Source organism: Lutra lutra, chromosome 5, assembly GCF_902655055.1.
Source record: "Lutra lutra chromosome 5, mLutLut1.2, whole genome shotgun sequence".
NCBI classification, from domain to species: domain Eukaryota; kingdom Metazoa; phylum Chordata; class Mammalia; order Carnivora; family Mustelidae; genus Lutra; species Lutra lutra.
In genome coordinates this window covers 110,211,923-110,237,777 of record NC_062282.1, presented here as the reverse complement: position 1 = coordinate 110,237,777, position 25,855 = coordinate 110,211,923, and the positions used below count along the sequence as shown (strand labels likewise).

Here is a 25,855-nt window from a genome sequence, read left to right as displayed (position 1 = left end):
CTGCCCAAATTTAGAAATGAACAAAAAGATGAACAAAACAGAAACAGCCTGTTGAGCAGCAGGCTTGGGCATTTTATAAAGAACCTGAAATCCAGAGAGGTTGAAGGATTTGTTCAAGTAGAGTACATGATGACAATCTAATTACCTTTAGTTTTCAAATAGCACATTTAAGTTAAAATCGAAATGCCTTATGCTTTAAATTTCTTCTTTTACTTACTATGGCAAATGAGTAAGAAAACCCTTTCAGAAGGTGGCTCAGATCTTCCATTCCGGCCTCCTTCCCCTACAGTTTTTCTGGCCTATGTTCTAGCCAGAAGGACATTGTCCTGCTCCAAACACAGAAAGTTCTTTCAGGATACTGTACATTTGCAAGTGCACTTATCCTGGCCTACAATGCTCTCCCTCCCCCCACCACCCCCAGTTCCTACTAAGGCTTTAACACTGGGGATCACCTGGGCTCTGGTGACTCTCCTGCAGGTACTTTGTTCCTATGGCTCAAGTGGTCCACGCCTCTGTGTTTTAATCTGTGTTTGCAGGAGTCTGCTTCTCCTATGATACCAGAGCTCAAGAGCATTTTAGTAACCTGGGACACTAGTAGAAAGCAGGCACTCAAAAATACTGTATTGATGTTTGGATAAACAGAGAATAAAAGCAAATTTAACAGAGGTGGTTATTATTGATTGGCATTAGCACAGGGAATGATAGAGATTTCCAAATGGAAAGGCACTTCAAAAATCTTTTCTGAACTACTACTCTCATTTTACAAGTGAGGTTCAGAGAGCAACTTACTTTTGGTTATCAAACTAATGTATGACAGATTCAAGATTTTTAAAAAATTTTAAAGATTTTATTTATTCATTTGAGGCAGAGAAATATGGGGGAGGGGGGCAGTGGGGAGAGCGAGCCTGAGCAGGGCGAGAGGCAGAGGGAAAGGGAAAAGCAGACTCCCTGTGCCCAACCTGTGGACTCCATCCCAGGATCCAGAGAGCATGACCTGAGCGGAAAGCAGATGCTTAACCATCTGAGTCACCCAGGCACCCCTCAAGATTTTTTTTAAGATTTTATTTTTAAGTAATCTTTACACCTGACATGGGGTTCCAACTCATAACCCTGAGATGAAGAGCCATATGCTCTACCGACTAAGCCAGCGAGGTGCCCCCAGATTTGAGATTTAATCCATATCATACAGTTTTAGTTCTACATCATAAAGCATCTGATGAAAGAAACTTTGTTATATAAACTATGTCTTGGTTATTTAGAATTTTACTAGTATATAAAAATATCAAAAAATTGTCAAGTATTAAGGAGTACTTGGTGACTAAGCTTTTTTATACAAGCCATCGTTTTGTTTTTTATTGTTGGACTGGTATGCTAATTATATTCTTTTTATTTTTTAGATCAAAGGGAGTGGTACGGAACATTTTACATGCTTAGTTTTAAATCAGGGCACTTAGCCTCTCCTTCATTTTTCTCAGTAAGCATTAATCTTTTTTCCAGGTCTTATTTTCATGTTCTGCACTACAACTCTATACTTCTTAATATGAAATTTTATGTTTCACTGTAATCCTCAGTTGACCCTAAAAATTATACATGCATCCGTTCTAACATCATGGTGACTGAAAACAAGGCAGATCTTAGTACTTAAAATAATAATACAAACCTATTCATACAGTTCTGTAAAGCAGATTTCAAATTGCATGAATTAATTTACTGAATTTTAAAATAATGTATTTTAAAATAATTTGACCTAGCACTAGACAGATAAAATATATAAAACAATCAACAAGAGAGTTCAGGCAGACATAAAATCAAGACAAATTTACTTACTTTAAAAAGGTAGGGTTTTTTTTTTTTTCTTTTTTAACCACAGATTGATTTCAGGAGCAAGAATAAGCAAGAAATCTTAGAGCAAAGGGTGTATAGCCCTTATTTATTACTTTGGTATACAAAAACCATCCATTTCCTAAAGCTTTCTGGGCTCAGCACCAACATACAGAGACCACAATTAAATTCTTTCACTAAAAACCCACATTTCATATTCACAACAGCAAGAGAAAAAGTGAGAGTCTTGAAAGAATGTTTTGTCCAACCAAAAGGTCTTACATTTTTCCTAGGAGATATGCCATACCAAGACTTGTTAAACTATAGAAATCATTATGTCAGAAGAGATAATTAGTATGATACCCTGTACTGATCATGAGAGATTTTAATAATACTATTTCTGATTATTTTTCTCTGGAGTAATCAGTGTGCAAAGGAACATGCTATACAATTAGCACAAAAGGGAATGTACAGACCCCAAGCAGAAAGAGCTTTCTTCATTCCCCTGCATTCTTCCTTTTATTTAATCTGGCTTGGAAGGAGGGAGAATCAAGGGAATGTTTGAGGAGCAAATCAAGGGAATTTTAAAATTGTAGGAACATACTATGCTTATTCAGCATGAGTGTGTGTGTGTGTGTGTGTGTGTGTGTGTGTGTGTGTGTGACCGTTGCTCAGTACCGTGATATATTACCCATGCACGTAAATCCTACTTCACCCTCTCCTTTCAGTGCTGCATCTTGTCTGTCATAGGCAGAAGCTGTCTGGGTGTGGACTGGGTTGTGTTTTATGCTGGGGACCAATGGAGGAGCAGATGACCTCTGGTGCAGCACTTTTCAGGAGCCTCAGCTCTTCAACGATCTGGATGGAATTGATCAGGATAATGAACTCTTTGCAGACTTCCAGCCCCCACAAGTGAAAGTAGCTCACCAACCCTTGCAGGTTCATCCTCCGGAGTCCCAAATTTTTGAGTCAATCTTACTCTAAGACAGTGTACACATAAAGCCCTGTCGTATGAAGTCTGAGTCAGGCATTATTAGATTTTCTGCTTTTCCTCTTTGTTGCCATAGGCAACTTTGGATCACAACCCCGTATGCTCTCCCCGGTGATTCTCCGCATGATATTGCATCTTGTCCCAAATTAAGTCTCATCAGTATTTCCTGAAAAGAGAATCCAGCCACTGAGGAGACATAGTCTTATGCCTGTGTCTCTGCTCCTAGATACACAGAGTGTCTGTGTGCTTAGAACTTTACCTGTTGTCTTCTGCCAGACATCTCCAAACCCCATCCAATCCCCATTTGACACACCCTCTTTTACTCTACTTCCTATACAGTATGTCTGGCTGGGCTTCTCCGATCAGCAAACTTCTGCAGCAGCTCTTCTGTGTTTTGTCACTCTTGGGCTCCTGAAATTTCATCAGCCCACTGTAACATCCTGTCTCCCAAGATACTCTAGACCAACTGGCCTGACTTAGCATCTTTCCCTTGTTCCCATGTATGCCATTCCCCTGGTCTGGCCTCTTCAGTCAATGCTGAATTTGGATTTGCATCTACCTTTCTAGCCTTAGCAAGGGAATCCAAACCATTCTGGTTCCCTTAGCTCCCTGGTTCTGAAACTTACTTGGCAAAATGACACAAGACTTGGTATTCTACTAACTTCTTCTTCCTGTCCCAGCTCCTTTACTGACCTAGATGTGTTAACCCACTCTTACTCCTCGGGGCTGTCATTGGTTGACACTCTTTATCTTGATTTAAGCTCTGGTTAAATTGAGTGAACTGTACCAAAAAAAAAAAAAAAAAAAAAAAGTCCTGTCCTTTCGTCTGTCACATTGTCCCTGGGTTTTCTGTTCTTATTAGAATCTAGGGACTTTTATCTCCTTCTACATTACTGACAAAGCACAGAAATCATTCTCATTAACTTTGATCTTTTTCAAAGTTTATACTATACTGCACAATACGGCCAAATTCATGGTGCCATGGAGTACAAACATAAAATTTTTAATACTCTACCTTAAAACTTCTCTCTCAAGAAAATCCTTTTCTTCGTTCAAACATTTCTTTAGATATTTACATATCATTTTTCCTTGCTGCTTCTCTGTGAAAAAAAGTTGGCCCCGCTATACTTTCAAAACAAAACCCCAACCTGTATTTCTGAGCCAATCTTTCCATCTCATCTAGCTGCCTATCTAGTAAAGTCGTTCCTGGATGCCTATGCATACATACCTTAGAATACACCTGGAAGACACAAAGATGACTAGAACATGATTAGAGCATTCAGAGAGCTCACAATCTTATAGAGGAAAGACATTCATAAACAGATTATTGCAAACTCAATGTGATACATCCTATAATGAAAGAATATGCTAAATCTGATTATTTGAAAAGAGGGCTTAGAGCTCTTTACATTTGAGTGTCAGATGCATATCAAATATGGATTTATTAATTATCATGTATTAATTAGCATATGCATTTTGGTTCCATTGAGTAATGAAAAAATAAAAACATTTGTTGAGGTCTTAGTTCTGTACTAGGCATCATGCAATATAAGAAAAGCTGAGATGGGGGCAGTGGCAGAACGTGTTAGAAAGGCAATAAATATTTTTTAAATTACTCTCATTAAATTCTGTTACTGTTATGCCTGGTTTTTAAAAATGACTTTAAGGTACATGGGTTAGATTTCATCTTTCATAAAACTTCTAATAAGAAAATGATAAAATTTATGGAAGATAACTGAATTATATTTAGTGCCCCTACCTCTCTCTCTCTGTCACTATAAGAAAACCTAATTTTGGTAATAGAATTTATGAAATATTGCAGATTTCATTGTTATTTCATGTTTGTATGATTTTGCCATGGTAATTTTATTCTGAAGACAGCAAAAATGCAGAAATATAAAAATAAGTTATACAAAATAAATTCAGCTAATAGAGTAAAATCCTTCTTTAAAACAAATGGCTCAATGATAGTGGTGCAGCTACAGTATTAAAAAGACAAGTGAAATGCCAAAAAATAAAATAAAAAGCCTAGATTTTAAACACTGAGGAATACTGGCTTTTGTTAGATGTAGAGTCAACAATATTCAGGGCAAGCAGAATTTTTAAAAAAAACTCAGAAGTTTTCTAGTTATGTTACTTTTCATTTTAAGGGTTAATGTACCCCGAGGTTGTATTGCCAAACTAAATACATAGTGTCAGTGTTACTGGAGAGAGTTAGACTATATCTTAAACAATTCCATCCCCTCCCTCCCCTCCACATACTTCTGTGGAAAGAGAAAAAAAATACAAAGACTACTTAAGTCCTTCCCTGGAGGCTCACAATTAACTGTGTTTTTTAAAATTATAAAATATTTCAGTCATGTGCAGAGAACAATACCCAAATTTAATAAAAGTTAACATTGTGCCATAGGTACTACATATATGTGTTTATATATGTATTTACATATGTGTATATATTTATAGTAAAAGAAGCATTGACAAAATATATTTACTCAAAAAAATGTAGAAGTCTGGATAGCCAAGAAAAATCACATACAAGAGAAAGAGAAAAGAAAAAAGAAACCCTGAATAGATCTACCATCTTTAAAGACTTCAAGCCAGACTTTTCAGTTTTCAAAATACGTAGACCTTCTGAATTACACAAACTATTTTATAGGAAAGAAAGAAAGAAAGGCTTTCCAAATTCTTTTATGAAACCATGGTTTTCTGGTACCAAACAAAACTGGGCATAAGTACAAGAAAAGAAAATGATTTAGAATCTCACTTGTAAATAGAGATGCAAGGGTCTCAAATAGACTATGACTAAAATAGAATCCATCAAAGCTTAAATAGGTTTACTAAAGAAGAATTTATCCCAGGAATGTATAAAATGTTCAAACTTCTCAAAAACATTTTAGAAAATCTGCTAATGTTAATCACCAACATAGAAAATCAAAGGTAAAGAAAATATATATATATATCTTGCTGGCAGGAGTATAAATTGGTAAAGTCATTCTGGAAATTTTTTGGCCTTGTCTTATAGAATTGCACATTCATATACTCTACAACTGAAAAATTCTACTCCTAGGTACATAATTGCAAAAAAATTTTTGAATATATATACCAGGAGATATTTTTAAAAGCTAAATTGTTTTTTTAAGCTTTTTTTTTTTTAAAAAAAGCTAAAATTGGAAATAATCAAATACTTGTGACATAGAATGGGTCTTGTTGCCTTATTATGTACACATGGGATATTACACAGCAGTAAAAATAAATACATAACTATAAACAAACATGTAAATGAGTTTTAGTACTATAATATTGAATGAAAAAAGCAAGTCCCAGAAATTGCTATATGATACTTTTTTAATAAATTTTAAAAACAACTTAAAACTAATTATTGTTTACAGGTCCACTCATATCTAATAAAGCTGAGTTTCAAAAAGCAAGGACGTAACAATAAGTAGGATTACGTAAACCATGGTTAAGAAAAGCAGGAAGACCATGGAAAGTATGCCAATAGGTATTGTTACTGTTATAGTTCCAGTGTTGTCTGGGTGTTGGTTTGGAGGCCATTTGTTAGATTTTAATTAATTAAAGGAGAAATCTATATGGCCATCTCAATCTAAACAGACATATAATTTAATAAAATTAAATACCTATGTATGACTTTTAAATTCTGAAACAAATTCATAATGAAAATGAAGTTCTTAATCTCATAAAACATCTCTACCAAAAAAAAGCTTTATCAAAAACATTCTCAGTGTGGAAATGTTAGACACATTCTTAATATCTGGGTTTCCCTGTTGCATTATTTTACTTTATTTTTTGAAGATTTTATTTATTTACCTGAGAGAGAGGGGGAGAGAGAGACAGAGAGAGTGAGCACAAGCAATGGGGAGGGGCAGAGGGAGAGGGAGAAGCAGACCCCCCAATGAGCAGGGAGCCCTACCCAGGGCTGATCCCAGGACACAGGGATCCTGACCTGAGCCAAAAACAGAAGCTTAACTGACTGAGCCACCTAGGCACCCCTACTGCTGGATTAAATTATAGTTTCCATCTTGAAAATATAACCACATTTGTTGTTTTGACCTGAAGGTTTTCAAAAGAATACATTATTTCAGAATTATTCTTCATAGTTAACCTTTCAATCTCCCCAACAATGGTGACATTTCTTGCTCCTAAAGCATAATGTCTACATGACTGTTTATATCACTTGCTGTTACTTTTTTTAAAGAAAATATTACAAAAGAACTGGAGAGAATGCATTACACAGTCATGACTTTTTAGACGATTTTTATTTTTTAGGGTATTAAAAAGGTAGCAAATTGTATGTGTGACCTCTGTCCTAAGTATCTTGAAAGGGAAGACTTTAAAAAGTTGTTTGCATTGGACCTATGGTAATTCTGTCTAACATACAGATGTGTCGAAGTATATATTCTGATTCCTAAACTAACAGATATTTCAGCATTTCTTAAAATGTACCAGATTTCTTGGTAATGAGAAAGACATGTTGAAATACCTCTTTGGGTACGGCAAGCCACAAGATCAAGAGACAAATCTTTGAGTTATTTATGAAGATGAATTTTTTAAAATTTTTGTTTCTGTTTTGATTACAAGCTGATTGATTCCATTGTAAATAGTTTTCTAAAACTTTTACTGTCATTGCTTTTACTGTCATTCTATCCAATAATTTTTACATGATTCCTCTTTTCTTTAAATCAGTGTTTGAATGTCACTAAAATATCTTTTGGATTTTAGGATCCTTAAGCGATTACAATATCAAATAAGAGGGAATTTTGCCTCTACTTTCTGTTTATTTCACTTCTGATTTTTTTTTTCAAATTATGTTAAAAATGTCAGCAGTTTGGTGACTGAAGTCTCAGATGGGATATCAAAGACAATTACTCTAAAGATGTTTAACCACAACAGTAGGAGTGTCTCATGAAATTCTTCATTTAAATCTGTAAGTGATCCTTTAGTGAAGTGAGCTATAACCTCGAGAGTTTTAAGCTCTTGAATACAAATTAAAAAAAAAAAAATTAAATAAACTTGATATAATGAGTTTGTTCCAAGTGATTTATTAATTCCATACCTAATTTAAAACTGTGGTTTATGAGCTATTTTGCAAATAGAAAAATATAGTGCATGAATAGTTTTAAAGAATGTGATTTTAAAAATATGAGATTGGAGCTGATTGCACAAAGAAATGAGCTCTTGTTCTGAGACAAGTGTATATACGAGAGTCCCTTAAATATAGAGCTACTTCTTGAAAGAAGGAAAGTATTAGCATCTTATTGTTCACAGGCAATCAAGAAGGACATATTTTACAAAAGCTATATACCCAATAGTCAAGCCATGACATTATAACTGTTAGGCATATACCTATTTGGGGCTTTATTATAAATATATCCAAGCCACAGTGCATGATGGAAGCTAATTAAAATATGTTCATCAGGTAATGCTTAGATTTTATCAGCATCCAGCACCCAGTTTTCTATTTTACCACTTAATAAGCTCAAAAGACCTTGGACCGTATATTAAAGGGAATAAATGGGAAATTAATGTTGGGACCTAAAAGAGAGGCTGGAAGAAATTGGAGTTTCAAGAATTCAGCTGCTCCTTATTTCTACTCGGGAACAAAACAAAGGGAAATTAACATCAATAACAGTGGCAGAATACAGAGAAGATATTTTTACTGTAGATAAATAAAACACGTTGGTTTTATGGGTATTCAATGAGGAAATCTATAACCAGGGCTTTCAATGAGGCTCTTTAAAACTATAATTAGTGTGTGGGCCCTGGTGTACTGATGGACTAGATAGCCCTGCCAGATCCTCCCGAGCCAGGCTTGTCCTTTTTACACAAATAAAATGCTGACAGTGTTACTGACCAGGCATTTGAATGGAAATAATTTGTATCCTTTTTATCCACACTATGTGTATATTCTGTCCTTTGGACAAAAGATCTTTTTTATTTAAAAAACCACCCTTTAGGGCAGTTGACTTTCTGTGTCAGTGGCTCTTAACCCCGTAATCTCCAGGCAGGTCTTCCTGTTGAGCCATAGCCCTCCCTTTTTCCCCTCCAGTCACTTCAGAGCAACGCTGACCTGGGCTGTTTTCCTGCTGTTGACATTGATGGTCCATTTTCCCCAAAGCAGTCTGAAGCTTTTACTTCATATCTGATTCCTGAGATGCCATGCCCCTTTCCACTTCCTTTTGTAAGGACAAGGTGGGGAAAAGTTAGTTCTCTTGGCATAGATGATGTTTAAGCCTAAAAATCACTCACCATGTAATGTGCGTATGTGAAGACTGAAAAAAAATGTAGTATTGAGACTCAACTGGTCTGATGCAACAAACTCATGCACAAGTCTCTACAGATGATTTATAAATTGTGGGAACAGCAAAGTTTTGTATCTGCCTAAAATGCATAGCGCCTCCAGCAAGCGTGGTACATAAAAATAGATTATGTGTCCTGTCAACTTTCCTACCTTTCGAGTGCCTCGTAATATTTAAGATACGCAGTGTGATTTGCTGTTGCAGTATAATTTGTGGGGGATTTATTTTCCTAGTTCACCTGATTTTTATTTATTTGTCACAAAACAAGAAGTGTTGTGTAAATTTACATATCAATACGTATTTGAGTATAGGTGTTTTGTATTTGTAAATGGCAGTCTCTGGAATATGTAATGATTATATGAAATATAAATGCCTTTGGTAATATTTAGTAAAGCACTTGCCAAAGAAATATACTGAAGCAGCTTTTTCAGGTGAACAGTCAACCACATACTGGCTACTGAAGGGCCTGCAAGTCTGATTGCCAGTTCAGGGAATCTTTAGCTTTATAAAAGATGCTGGCACAACTTTTATCTAGGTTCCCCTCTTACTGGGCTTTCAGAAAGCACTAAATAACAAACTACTTCAGTTCCTATTTAAAAGTTGTGTTCTCGTTCTTTAAACTACATGCAAATCATTTGCCAGTAGTTTTCTTTATTTTCTACTTCATTTAGGCTTTGGCACTGCTCTGATTAAAATATCTGAACAATATTTATTGGATATCATTATGCTCTCTGATCAAAGTCTTCTATTATGTCTTCATTCACCCATTAATAATGACCCTATCAATTGCAGACTAATTCAATTAGCCATTGCCATGAATTTTTATTCATGGAATAAGCCAAAGTTCCCAGCCTAATCAAAATCAGGCTTGAAAGGTACATAAAGATATGTTAATTCTACTCTCTCAGGGTGATCTTATTTTTGGTGAACTCAGCAGAAAATCACTTCCAATAACCCAATGAGAAAAGTATGATTCTTTTCCCTAGGAATTTTCTAAGTTTTATAGTTTTCCTCAAACTTCTTTTTTTTTTCTTTCTATCGTAGAATTTGGAGAAACAGGTAAGAGCTTACCTGTTAACTTGATGTCCATTTTAGTTACTTCATTTTTTTTATTTTAATTACTTCTAACTAACTGTTTGAGGATATTATTTGCAAAACAATTCAAAAAATAAAATATGTATAGATTTTTAGATTGGTCTACTCATTAAAAAAAGAGAGTGTCACCTTAATTTCCCTTTATATGTCATAATTTAAGTAAATCAATAAAAGGTCATTAGAGTCAGTCTTTTTTTTTTTAAAGATTTTATTTATTTATTTGACAGACAGAGATCACAAGCAGGCAGAGAGGCAGGCAGAGAGAGAGAGGGAAGCAGGCTCCCCGCTGAGCAGAGAGCCCGATGCGGGGCTCGATCCCAGGACCCTGGGATCATGACCTGAGCCGAAGGCAGAGGCCTTAACCCACTGAGCCAACCAGGCGCCCCAGAGTCAGTCTTTATATTTTATTAATACTAACATATTTATAATTTTGGTTCTTTTGTCTTTTAAACTTGTTTGAGATTTAATGAGAAAAATCTTGATAGATGGACTTTCATTTACACACAGAGCTTTAGTGAAGCCTGGTTGAATTTTCTCCAACATTTTCCTGAGAACTACATTTGGAAGGTTCCTCTGGAGCTGAGAGAAGCAAGCCTGATTTTGACTGTTCCTATGTTGAGCTTTGAGGAGATCACTTCAATCATTTTAACTCATTCAACTTCTGCAGCAACCTTTGATACCATTCCCTCATCCACAAAGTACGCATACAAATGTATGTCAGTCGATGATTTTCCAGGCCCTGGGCAGTCTCCTGTAACTACAGTGTGTGGATGCCAACATTAAATCAGACCAGTGGCGGTCAAGACCCAGAACCTGCCCTGAGGTCTGGAGGGCCCAACAGTCACTGTACTACAACCAGAAACTGTGTGCTGTGGCCATGTCCCATCACACCCATTTGCCCTGGTATACAGACCTGACAAAGTGGAGTGGAATTCATGTTGACTACATGTTAGCCCATTGAATCCTAAATAAGAAACCATTCATTCGCTGCGTATTTATTGAAACACCTTATGTGGACCAGGTATGTGATGGATAACAAAAACCAAGTTGCCTGCCCCTGTAATTTTACATTTGACAAGAGAGTACATTGGATTTTGTGTTATCAAGAAAAATTATCCTTCCTATATTCAGAGGAAAAACAGCAAGAGTAGGAGAGGCTTATCTCTTCAGACTGAGGTGTTCAGCCTAAATGTCTGCTGGGCATTGGTAACAAGGATAAGGCAACGTTCATATCTGAGGATCAGAAAGGGAATTCCCACACCTGCCTAATAGGTGGTGAGAGGTAAAAGGGGGACCCTTGTGACCAGTGTGCTGGGCAGACATCAGGACTGTCCTCTCTGTGTTCAAATAAAGGACAATAAAACAAGATGATATAGGGCTAATTTTTTAATATCTAGAACAACAGAAGGACAGAAATTATTCTAAAGGTATGAAGAGAAACTATAAAAGAAAATTTTCTATCAAAACAATGGATTACTAGAATATATTTAAAGGAATTTTCTCTGTGAATAATAGGATGAGATGAATGCTGAGATGAAGGACGTATCTTAATAATAATGCATTTCAAGGAAATTTTAAAATCTAGTATTAGAAATTGCATTATCAAAAATAAAATTTGTGGGGCACCTGGGTGGCTCAGTGGGTTGAGCCGCTGCCTTCGGCTCAGGTCATGATCTCGGAGTCCTGGGATCGAGCCCCGCATCAGGCTCTCTGCTCTCTAGGGGAGCCTGCTTCCTCCTCTCTCTCTGCCTGCCTCTCTGCCTGCTTGTGATCTCTCTGTCAAATAAAATAAATAAATTAATTAATTAATTAGTTAATTAAATAAATAAAATAAAATTTGTAATATTAAGGACAAAATGGAGAAACTCTTGAGAATGCAAAGGAGAATAATTTAAAAATGAAAATTGTGAGCAAGAAAATAATATAAACAAGAAAAATCAGAAGCAGAGAAAAAGCCCATCTTTGGATAACTGACCTTCTTTGGGAGAAACTAAAAGAAGAAGAAGCAACATTTTAAACTATAAAACAAGAAAACCTTTCGACCATAGCTTCCTCTCCCAGAAACTAGTCTACAGTTTCAATGGACTCAGACTCACTTGATTCCATCCAAAAGCAACAAAAGAGACTCTCACCAAGATATATCGTGGTATGTGATGATGACAACTGTTATTACTAGTGTCAATTTCAAAAACAAAAAACAAACCTTGTAACTATCATCCAGGTAGAGAGAAAAAACAAACCAACAAAATAGAACTAGATTATTTGAGAAGAACTATTGAGAAAATTACATTCTTATGAAAAGTTAGGTATGAAGTTTTTGTCACGTCATATATATCCATAAAGCCAAGATGGTTTAGAAGTTGAAAGAAAACATAAATGGAAAACCCATAGGAAATTATAGGAAAACATGTAGATCAGATTTAACTGATTTAATTAGGTAGACAGTTTTTCTTAAGCATACGAAAATATGCAATCACAAAGGGAATGATCAGTAGATTTGAGTATAGGAAAATTTGAAACTTCTGTGTCAAATATAAAATTAAATGACATAGCAAATTAGGAAAAGATGCAATGACTATAACAGAAGCCGATATTGATGTTACATATAAATAAATAATTCTTAAAGCCAACAAGAAAATCTTTAATCTAATAGCTAATAAAGAATGCATTAAATGTAAAAATGCCATCTTTAAAACTATCAAAATGTAAAATTTTATAAAACGGGATTAGTATGTAGAGAAAAAATTATCATATACTGTAGATGCAAATGTATAATTGTTCTAGAGACAAGGGAAACAATTTATAGCACATTTCAGATGACAGGTCTTTTATGCCAATAAAGCAATAGTTGCACCAACAAGCAAAGATATGAACATGGGAGTTCATTCTAGCTTTTTACTGAAGAAAAGGAATTGGAAACAAATTAAAAGAATGTCAATAGGGGACTGGTTAAATAATTTTCATATTCATTCTTGTATCCATAATAATGTGACACAGCCATTACACAATATTATTTGTATGTAAAAATACCCATAGTAAATGAAAAATGCAAGTTATAAAGCAACATGTATACTGTGAGTTTATTTTTATGAAGATATATGGGAATAACTATCTACAAATATTAATATCAAGAGGTCAACCAGAATTAACTCTGGATAATCACGTTATAGCTTATGTTATCTGAATTCCTTCTCTCTCTTTCACCACCTGAAATTTTCACAATGAGTGTTTATTATATATCTTTAGAAAATGAATCTATTTTTCGCATCCTTTCACCAAATAACCCTAATTCTGTGAATTTATCCTATGTAAGTGAGATATGTGGCCAAATTAAAAGACTAGGATTTTTGGAGAATATCAATTTTAATAGAGAAAAATTGAGGGCACAGGGAGGAGTAAATGTTTTATAGTAAATAATTGATTGCAGCAAAGCTTTAACATGGTGTGTTAGGGCAAAAAGAAAGTCTTAAAAAATAGTTTGTTTACATAGAGAATTACTGATGAAATACTAAGTGGGAAAAAGAATGAACTAATTGACCTGCAAATGCAGACCAAAAGTGCAACCAGACCTGGTAGCCAGTCAAATGCCAAGTACATCAAATTTGCCTAAAAACCCATGCTTAGGGCGGATAAAAAGCATTGATTGTATCTGATAGTGAGACAGAGTTGCTTTCTCCTCTTTCTGTATTTCTCGATTTTTCTTTGTAGCATGTATTACTTCCATGAGCAAGATTATTAAGATAAAACAAAATTATTAAACATAAATTGTACATAGTTACCATGCTATCTCTCATCCTCAGTTAAAACATGCAGTTGAACTACTGCATGATTCTAAATAATCTCTTTTAAAAAGTTAGCAGTCATGAGCTGACAGCATTCATAGGGTATAGATCAGTTGACCTGGAGCTTTGTTCATGTTATAATTGCAGGTAATTGCTAAATACAGAATTATCTCAATTTTGAATCCAGGGAAGATGATACCTAGATATTTGGAATGTCTACTCTATGCCAGGTGTCCTGCAAAACATACTCCTGAATGATCACCTAAGCTTATAAAGCATGTTTGTGGCCCCAGGCATGGGTTATGTGTGGTTTTATACATAAAAGGCATACTATAAAACACCAATGAAACAGAAAAGTCCCTCTATCCTTTGAAAGGTTATTTCATGGTATAATTTTTTCTATTAGTTCTCATAGCTGTAAACTTCAATATGGAAAAAGTAATTGCTATAATAAATATTTTAAAATATTATTAGAAACTTAAACTTTTTCAAGTACAGGGAGGAGGAGAGCAATAATAAGTGGCAAAATGAGTATATAGGATATAGTATTTATGAATACTGAATGTGTAACCTTAGAGCTACTAGATTGTATCAGATATAGGAGCTGGATAATATTTCATATTGAGTTCATCATATTAACTAGCTGGCCTACAAATATGCACTAAAAGTGTTACCAACATCTGATAACCAAAAATATTGTTCCAATACCGAGAACAGTGAATGATGTGCCTTCAATGGACCTAGAATTACATACAGTTGTATTATGTAATGTTATGGTAAAAAAAATTCTTTACTAAAACCAAAATGTTATCTAAACATTTTACCCATAATTTCATTTTTAAATGCCATATAATTATATTAGCTTCAAAATTACTTATGTTCAGTGAGTTAATTTTACAAAGCTCTGTGAAATTATAAAATATGTCATTCAAAATAACCAATAACAGAAAGGCAAACTCTAGAGCATTTTAGATGCAGCTGTGTTGCATATTTCAGTGATAAATCTCTTGGGTCTTTTTCTTGTCTTTTCACTTTTCTTGCGCACTTGTATATCTGTATCACTTTTCATTTTCTTCACCCTTTTAAGTACATCTCTGTGAAAATCAGCTGACTTTCCTAGTCTGCCCTTCCAGGAAGCCATCTGTTAGGGTATGATGCAGACATCTGAAATGTCATTTATCTTGACCTTTCTCAAACAGATGCTCTTAGTTGTTCTATAGTTTTTCTAAGTTAGACACTCTAAAAATAATTATGCTTCACTAAAACATTACAGGACATTTTACAACAAAAGAGTTATATTCCTACATAACCCTCATGCAATACTTCTTTCTTTACTCACATATCATTTGAGCCTTTTTGTATATGCATCCTTTTTTTACTCATATAATTAAAGGAAAATTAATCACTCACTATAATTTGGAATCTAATTCCCTCTGTTAGTATTATTTTGGAACCATTTCCCTATTGTAATATAATCTTTTTTTTTTTAAGATTTTATTTATTTATTTGGCGAACAGAGATCACAAGTAGGCAGAGAGAGAGGAGGAAGCAGGCTCCCTATTAAGCAGAGAGCCCAATGCAGGTCTCGATCCCAGGACCCCGAGATCATGACCTGAGCCAAAGGCAGAGGCTTTAACCCATTGAGCCATCCAGGCGCCCCAATATAATCTTAATACTCAAATGAGGATGTACAAAACTCCATAAAATTATATTATTTTTGGTAAGCCATTTCACCCATAAATGGGAATTTCACTGCTTCTAATTCTCTCTACTTTAAGTAAAGATGAAATGACTATCTTTGTATACAACCTGAGAAGCTGACCAAAATATACTATGATCCAGAAGTTGCTTCTAGGACAATCAGGCCATTTCCCTGATTCTATATTTATTTTTCTAATAACATGCTGAGACTGATAATGGATTATTCCCCCAGATTTATTTATTGTTTTATTCTCATCAAATTCTTATAAAGCCCTTACTATAGTTTGTATGTTGTTTTACACACTTAGTAAATATTAATTCATCTAATCCTCATAAAATCCTATGAGGATTGTTATCTTCATTTTTCAGATGAGGAAAATGAGATGTGGAGAAGTCAAGTAGCCTGCCTAAGGGCATAGAGTCAGTAAGGGCAGAGCCATTTGGGGAACCCAGACCATCCAGCTTTTCTCCAAAAGATTGACTGTCAGTATCAGAAGATTGGAGATGATTTTTAACTTGTTGCCTTTCCCAGTAAAAGCTGTTTGACACCACTGGGACATTGTGTTTCCTTGACCAGTGATGTTACACAATGTAGAAAAACAAGGGGAAGACAGCTGGCATTTTCTGTGATGGTACCTTATGGCATCCTTAGCCATGAAACATACTTAGGAAGTAGTTTTAGTTCAATCCGGCAAAACCTTTATTGAGGGACTGTTATATGTAAGCCACATTTAATACAGATCCAGGCATGAAGCGCAGTGCACTGAGCCAAATATCTACCCATACGCCAGCTCAGTACCCTAAATGACCTGCTGTATTCAAGCCAAACCTTGGGAGGTAAGGGTCTGTCTACAACAGCTGAAGGCATTTTTGTCAAACATGTTTGCAGTACAACTTTAACTCAGAAGATCTATAAGAAGGCAAAGTACTTATGAGCCAATGGTAAGCATAGATCTAGAAGAATGAGCTTTCTGGAGTCATTGTGAACATGAGAGTGACACATCTGTGACTGTGTCCCAGACAGATCTGTCCATGTCCTATTGCAGGAGTTTCGTGTTAAGTGTGGGATGCTGATTATTTTTACACTAAGAGAGGTTTTCTTAGGCCTGGTATTCTAAGTTAAATGTAGCAAATTTTAGGACAAAATCCAGCTTGAAACAGATTGCTGACTATTTAAGTAGAGAAGTTGACTTAACTGGAACAAAAAAGAAAAACATTTCTAGTTTCAAAAAAAAAAAAGCTGGAGAAGGGGAGCAGTTAGAGTGGGAGAAAAACATATCTGTTAGAAAGAGCCAAGACATACAACTTAAGGAGAAAACATCTCCACCCAGCAGGAAACCCAGCTAAGTTTAAGAAATAGCACAGAAAAAGAGATATGCTATAAGATTCTTCATTGCATCATCTTAGCTAAAGACTCATAGACGTTTAGGGACTATAAAGAATCCAGGCTTAGAAGTGCTCATATTCTTGGTGACAGTTTGAGTTTCTGTGTGTTTGTAGTGTGGATGGTAATGCAGTGACTCAGAATACTGTAAGGTTTTTTGCCCGCTGAGTGTCAGCAACATTAAGAGCATTTTGAAGAGCAGTGTCTATGCCTAGGTGTCTCTGCGCAATTATATTTGGATTTAGGACAACAAAAGCAATGCATATTTTTAACTCTGGGCAAGGGAAGAACAGAGATGAAATTCATGTTAAAACACAGGGCTCTTCCAATATTGTAAAGCCAGGATTGGCTTGGACTGGGGCTTAGAGTTGCTATAAATTTGATGAGTATGGCGAGGAAGCTTTGTGATTTTTCAGAAATTTCTGAAATAGTCACAAAGAATGGAAAGAAATCATTCAGTGAGAATTTAAATGTATGGTGGAACTTTGAATCAGAAAGGTGGATTTGAATCTAGCGTCCTCCCTTTACTCGCTATTTATCTTTAGAGCACACATTATGCTATATTGGGCATCTGTTTCCTCATCTCAAAGGCTGTACAGGGCTGTTGAGAGGATTCAGTGAGGACAAAAGAAAGCACTCAGTATAGTTCCTATGAGGTAGCAACAGTTTCCTTCCCAGGTATTATAATTTTGCCATCTTGCATCTCTGTGGGACAGGTAAGGTATTTTAGATGCTATAATACATGTTTAGGAAATAGCAAAAGCAGAAGTATTTCTAGTTTTTGATAAAATTTCTAAAATGTTTTAATAACTCATTAAAGGTAGTTTTCTGTCTTAATCCATTATCCAGTTTGAATCCAAACTCTCTAACTAAAGAATGTCCCAAAAAGTGCTGAAAAGCCCCTATGACTTTTTAAATAAATATCCCTAGGCTGTGAAACATTGGGAATTTTTTTCATATCTTTATTAAAGAGCATCTAAATGCAGTAATTAAATATGGTCTATTCAATGCATTCTCCGTAGCTCTCTTTTCATTCATGTACTGTATCTGACCCATGACTGTCTATTTGTGGCTACATACATTGCACAGGATGGAGAACCTGAAATAGAAACAAAAGGACATAGTGGTTGAAGGCCACCAAGGTCACACATGGGATCATGACAGCGAAAGATGATAAGATCAAGGATGTAAGCAGGACAATTAGTCATAGGAAGTAAAAGAGGAAGTAGGTAGCTATTGTGGAAGGAGAGAGGAAGCTGTAGATCAAGGAACATCAATAAACCTCAAGGTAAAGGTCTTATAAGAATTGTCTGCAGGGAAAACAAAGATTCCTATAATTTTTTAAAATTCACATCCTAAGAAGAAAAGCTTCATGAATTAGAGAACAAAGAAGAATATACTAAATTTTCAGTGTTGTGTACACTTTTTTCATAAATATTAATCCTATCTTTTGCGTTTCAATTACATCTTGATTAATTTAATGCTCACCAGGTAATCATGGGTCTTAAGGTTTTATAAGTACATTTCATAGGATCAAACACCTCATGAGCACAGATCCCACAGGTCATGGATGCATACTTTAATCCGTCTTCATTTTTGAAGAATGCCTGACTTCCTCCTCAACATTTTTAGGATTGTACTTTTCTGAAAGAGATTTTCATTGGACAACAATTACTATTACTCAATTCTATATTCTGAGCTGATTAAAATTCATGAGGATAATGTTGGCTTTTATTTAATGTTTAACTGTGATACATATATCATTTTTATTCCTAATGTGTACACAAGTATAGTTTTATTTTTATTATTATTGAATTGACCAGTAAAGTCAGCAAATTGAATTACAAGCACTAGCTGTGGAAGATAATAATCATTTCAAGAAGGTCAGCCTTGCCAGCTCTGTGCTATCTTAGTTGCACAAAACTGCACGGCTAGATATATCAGTTTATTATAAAATTGATTGGTAGGCTGAAATGACCATCACTTTATTTTAAAATGGTCAAAATAGTTATTCAACTAAACTTATCCAGCAGCAAAATCAAAGTTATAAGCCAATAAGAGACTCAATCATCAGTTTCAATATTCAAATAATCAGTGTATTTTTGGCTTTAGCATGTATGTTACTTAATCTTCTGAATTCAAGAGACTTGAAAATTTATAATGGACTCTATTGTGGCATTTAAATTAAATCTTTTCTTTTTTTTTAGGTGGACCTTCTGGTCCCTACCAAAGTAACTGGCATCATTACACAAGGAGCTAAAGATTTTGGTCATGTACAGTTCGTAGGCTCCTACAAACTAGCTTACAGCAATGATGGAGAACACTGGACTGTATACCAGGATGAAAAGCAAAGAAAAGATAAGGTAAGTGATCTGAATGGTTTAGAACAGGCAGAAATGGAGTACCAAACTGAATTCAAGTTTGACTGAATGAACTACTTATACTTAAGTATTAAACATAATGGCTATATACAACTGAAAAATAATGTTAAATAAAAGTTTTAACATTTTCCATATTATCAGTTATCTAAGATCCAGCTAAGTAAAATTTGTTTATATTTTATAAACCTAATAGAAGCTTGAATAATTTATCATAAAGTACATGTAAATAGTTACTGTTTGAATACTTGCCACTATTAATTTTACTTTTTAAAAAGATTTTTTTATTTATTTGATTTTAGAAAGAGCACACATGCTCTGTCTTTATAAAGAGAGTTGGGTAAGGGTTAGACAGGGAGGGAGAGGGAGACAATCTCAGGCTGACTCCTCCATGACCATGGAGCCCAACACAGGGCTTGATCTCATGATCCTGATATCATGACCTGAGCTGAAACCAAGTCGGACACTCAGCCAGCTGTGTTACCCAGGTGCCCCTAATTTTGCTACTGAAAAACATTACTGATATTAGAAAAAAATGTTCCTTGGCAGAAAAATAATTCAAAAATTAACTAAAAGATGTTTTAATTATATATTTCCTTGATTATTTTGTCAACTGGGAATTTTAGAAATGGACAAATTTTAACTATTACACTGGTCTATCAAAATTAAAACATAGGTTGATTCTCTGCTCACTTTCCTTGATTCTGTTTTAATTCATAGGTTTGTTAAATTTTTTGACCTGTGTAACTATTTTAATATTATAGTAGTAGATATATATTATTGCACCGTACAGTTCTACACTATATTTGTCTGTTTTTTCCAAAAGTTCTTACCATTTTAAACATCTTTCCATAGTATCTCCTGGTCTGAATTTCTGTAGGGCCCTGGAAAATGGAAGTGCTCAGTCTCCATATCAATCACTAACTCATTCAGATGTTAAAGTGTAGCCTCAGTTGGACCAATGAAATTAAAACTCACTAATCCCTTAGAGTGTTTGTGCAAAGAACTCTAACTTTCTAAAGACATAACAGAAACAAGTATCTTATTTCCAAGATCTGGGGGGAAACTATAATATGTTAAGTATTTCTGAGTTAATAATGACTTCTTCCATTTTATGTAGCCCTTTCATTCCCTTACTCTTCTCATATTATTAACCAGTAGAAAGTTGAGAATATCTTGCTTTTTTATTTTTTTTAAGATTTTATTTATTATTTATTTGAGAGAGCGAGAAAGAGAACTTGAGGAGGAGAGAGGCAGAGGGAGAAGCAGACTCCCCACTGAGCAGGGAGCCCAATGTGGGACTCAATCCCAGGACTCTGAGACTATGACCTGAGCCGAAAGCGGACACTTAACTAACTGAGCCACACAAGCACCATAGGAGTATCTTTCTTTTTCAAATATTCAAGACAGAGAATTGATACATTTTCCCAGCAGTACTGAGCCTGGAATGGCTATTCCAGTGGGTCAACAGAATCTGAATTCAGGTCACATAAAATTCACTTTAGGGGAGACATGTATTTAGGTTTAGATTATAAAATCCATACTATTTACCTTTTAACATCTCAGAACACACCCATTTTGCATCTCAGGGTACATTCACTTAACATCTCAGAACACACACACACATACACACACACACACACAATACACACACTTTATATTTTAACATCTCAGAAACTGTTGTATCTTACAATGTCACAATTAAATTGGAAGCATTTATTATTTTCTAGAAGAACCTAAAATAATGGCATGATTTCTAATCAATAGCCTCTTAGATTGAATGAATATAGGGTTTTTTGTAAAACCGTCTTTAAATGTATTTGTGAGCTATAGAAAAATACCTGCTGTGATTTATGGCAAATAATTGTTTCAGCTACTACCTTTCACTTTGTTACAGTAGGGATTCTGATGCATAGGGAATGAAAATATATTCCATAAAATGAAGCTTTTTAAACTCCACAAATTATATAGCTCTTGAAATTAATTTTAAGACAGATAAATATTCTCATCCATTATCCATGTGTTAATACTCACAAAGGCGTCTGGATGGCTCAGTCAGTTGATTATCCAGCTCTTAGTTTTGGCTCAGGTCATGATCTCAGGGTCGTGGAACTGAGCCCTACAAGGGGCTCCTTACTCAGTGGGGAGTCAACTTGAAATTCTCCTTCCCTCTCCCTCTGCCCCTCACCCCCCCAAAATAAATAAATAAAATTTTTTTTTTAAAAAAGCATATCTGTAATTAGCAAAATCCTTATATAGATTGATTTAGGAAAGAAGTATAAAGAAAAATATGATTAAATTATTGTACTGATGAAATACTTTCTTTTTTAAGATTTTATGTATTTGACACAGAGAGAGAGATCACAGTAGGCAGAGAGGCAGGCAGAGGGGGAAAGGGAACCAGGCTCCCTTGCCTTTTTTTTTTTTTTTTTAAGATTTATTTATTTATTTGACAGACAGAGATCACAAGTAGGCAGAGAGGCAGGCAGAGGTTGGGGGGGGGGGAAGCAGGCTCCCTGCTGAGCCAAGAGCCCAATGCAGAGCTCTATCCCAGGACCCTGGGATCATGACCCAAGCCAAAGGCAAAGGCTTAACCCACTGAACCACCCAGGCCCCCTGATGAAATACTTTTTTGTCTCTATTTACATTGAGCGTGTGATTTCATGATTATATTTCATGATTATATGAATAACTTTTAAATTTTTCCCTTAATAATAGATGAGACATTTGCATATTACTGCATTTTATTTCATTATCTTTGTTTGAAATGCATGTAAAATTTTTGTCAAGTTGACCAAGATTTTCTATATCCTTACTGATTTTCTATCTACTTATATTATCAACTATGGAGAAAGCAATGTGGAAATCTCCAACTATAATTTTGGTATTCCCGATTCCTTCTTGCAGTTATATCAGTGTTTACTTGATGTATTTTGAAGCTCTTCTAAAAGATCCATGATCAGTTAGGGCCATAACTTCCACTTGATCAGATAGCTCCTTTGTGATTAGAAAATGACCATCTTTATCCCTAGAAATATTTTTTGATCTGAAAACTGCTTTGCTGGTATAAGTAGAAGTACTTCAGCTTTCTTTTGATTATTGCTATGTTGGTGTGTGTTTTTTTCATCCTTTTACTTTTAACCCATTTTACCTTATATTTGAAATACATTTCTTTAAAAAAAAAAAAAAGAAAGAAAGAAAGAAATATATTTCTTCTATGCAGCATATAGTTGGGTCTCTTTTTTTTCCAATCCTGCTATCTCTGCTTTTTAATCAGAGCATTTAAACCATTTATATTTAATGTGAATATTGTTTATAATTGGCTTTAAATCTGTCATCTTTCTGTTTATTTTCCTACTTGTTGCATCTTTTCCATTTTTTTTTTCTATTTTTCTGTCTTCTTTTGGATTAATAGAATTTTTTTAATGATTCCAGTCAGGGTTTTTTTGTTGTTGACTTATTTGCTATAACTTTTTTTTTTTTTAATTGCAGTGATTTCTGTAGGATTTGTAGCATATATTTAAACTTACTCATCTACCTTCAAATTAATGCGGAGCCCCAGAAACCTACTTCTAGAAGCACAAAATAGATCTTAGCTATAAATCCATGTACTTAGGAACCACATTTATTATAACACTTGATTTTGACATTCCCCAAGTAAGTCTTACCATAAAGAAAAAAATAGGCTCCCACTAGGCAAGTTGGTCAACCATGAGAGTAAATTGATACCCAGTGAAAAGGATGTAGGCCAGAATTCTTATGTGAGACAATAAATCAGTGTCATCTGTCCAATATAAAAATGTCTGAAGAACTAAACCATTTTAATATTATAAATATGACAATCAGCTAAACCTAGACCATGTAACTGGTAGTTGTAAAATTAAATTTAACCAGTTTGTTTATGGTATTACAACTAATTCACTATGATGAAGAAAAGCCTTAGATAAGTTTACTATTTATTACTGAAGAAAACAACAAATTCCAATAAACTGTACATAAGAATACAGCAATTACTATTACAATAAAGAAATACTTTATGTATAAGAAGGAAGAGCAAAAGTTCTTTGAACACTTGGAAATATAGCATATATATATATATATATATATATATATATATATATATATACCCATCATAATATACATGTATATATATCCAAATAATTGTTGTACTTTGTTATTGTTACTATTTTTACTAGGTATTTTACCTCTAATTTTATATATTCTTCATAGGTGTGCTCTTCTTCTTTATAGAAGCCCTCCACAACTGAGCAATTAACTTTTCTGAATAAGCCATTTCCTATTGATTCCTAATATTATTTGTGTCTTGTTCTCCATGGTTACTTTCCATAAGGGAAAAAGCCTTCAGTCTTTACAAATGCAAATTAAACTACAAACTTTCAGCCACACAAGTATTATAAATGCACTGAGTGTTTTGGCACAAAGCGTGTGCTTGTGAAATGTTTTATGTATGTACATTTCAAAAGGAAATATTTACAAACAAAATTTTCTGATTCCTTTTTTGTATCTTTCCATTTTTATTGACTGCTTGCTCTAATAGATTTTTGAGGTGTAGGTATAAAAGTCTGCTGTAGATCCAGAAACAAGATTACTTCAGAAAAACCATTTCAAAATAATAGCAATTTTCTAGGTTTACCGCAAGTGGTATAAATGAAATACTAAAAATGTATGAATGCTGAATTTTTAAAAAATGTATGAATGCCCTTTTTGTTTCTCATTAGTCATAACTGAATAAGCCTCAGGAAAGCAACACCAAGGAAAAAGTATAAATGTACATTGGAGTGTGTCTAAATGTATGTGTCAGTATATACGTATGTGTGTATATGTGTGCGTGTGTGTGTGTGTTAATACCTAAAGTCAATTAAAGAAAAATACATTCCTGTTCTCTTCATTGAAATGTCAGTTTCTCATTATCTTCCCAGAGCTTTTATAAGCATTCCAGTTTACTGTAGCATTTTATTTTTTGACAAAACTCCACATTCTATCTTTCATGATGGAGCATGTGATGATACCATCACAATCTCCACATTCTTATTTTTTCCTTTCTTGTCTATAATATTTTCTAAGGTTTAACTGACTTATATTTCTCTACTCCATGGATTCAGATACGTTTTTTATTTGAAAGTCAAATGTTCCTTTGCTCTCATGAAAGTGACATTTGTTTTATACTCCTGGAGCTGTTTTTTACTGCAGTTAGCAGGAAAATTGCAAAATTTGACAGACGCTTCCAGTATTTAATTTTTAAGGCTATAAGCCAAAGTAAAACAATAATAAATTTCGGGAAGGGTTCTTATATGGAAAAATTAGAAATGAAAATGGATTTTCTCATCCAATATATTAGTCATAATGTCATGGTGTTTAAATAAACCTGAATTCACACCATGGGGGCTTTCTTCTTTGGGGAATAAAAAGAAGCTGGTAATAGTCTGCCTCCCTCCCTGAAATTGTCCAGGTTTTTTAAAAGCATAAATCAAAAATTTGCAGCTTCACCTTGGATTTTCTTTTTTTTTTTAAGATTTTATTTATTTGACATAAATAAATGTCAAAAATAAATGATAGATCACAAGTAGGCAGAGAGGCAGGCAGAGAGAGAGAGAGGGAGAAGCAGGCTTCCTGCTGAGCAGAGAGTCCGATAGGGCTCGATCCCAGGACCCTGAGATCATGACCTGAGCCGAAGGCAGAGGCTTAACCCAGGCGCCCCCACCCTGGATTTTCTATAAAAGAAAATCCAAAATTATGTTTCCAGTAAGATTTTATTGGGTCCTTAAAGATGCCACATATTCATCAAGAATGATCCTGCCACATCTTGGTGAACTCTAATTCAGTGGTTACCAAAATTGCCTGATCCTGACACTCATGGGGGAGCTTGTTAAAAAATACACATTTCTGGGCCCTGCCTCTGACTCTCAGAGAGATGAGCTGGGAATCTAAATGTTTACAGAGGCTTCAGCTAATTTGAATAAATGTTTACAGAAGCCCTAGCTAATTTGAATAATGAGCACGTGTGGGAAAGATGACTCTAACTGGCACCAAATTTAAGTCTTTGAAACTGATCGGAGTTTTGTATTTTTCTAGTCAGAATGGAACGTATTGTGTGATAATTCTTTAGGACTGGCTGGCCTCTAATTTGTCAGTGGTACAAGTCAGTATGAATCTATGTCTCCGATGTAAGTTTAGATTTTCATATTTGCCAGTTGTCTCATGAATACCAACAAGTAAACATGTATTAGCTTTAAAAAAATTTTAAATTTAAATAATAAATTTAAGCAGTTAGGAACACAGATTAGGGAGAAAAGCATCTAGAAGGATGCGACATTTATATTCATTCAATTACATATTATTCTGGAGGCAGTTATTGTCTACTGTGG

At 34.6% G+C, this 25,855-nt stretch overlaps 1 protein-coding gene across 2 annotated transcripts in view; it reads left to right on the top strand.

Moving 5' to 3' along the window:
- EDIL3 (EGF like repeats and discoidin domains 3) overlaps positions 1 to 25,855 on the top strand; it is a 425,477-nt gene that overhangs the window by 380,108 nt on the left and 19,514 nt on the right. For both annotated transcript variants that reach the window (XM_047731177.1, XM_047731176.1), the window contains one exon: positions 19,299 to 19,454. In XM_047731177.1, the coding sequence (XP_047587133.1) occupies positions 19,299 to 19,454 (156 nt within the window). The remainder of the gene's footprint in view (positions 1 to 19,298; positions 19,455 to 25,855) is intronic.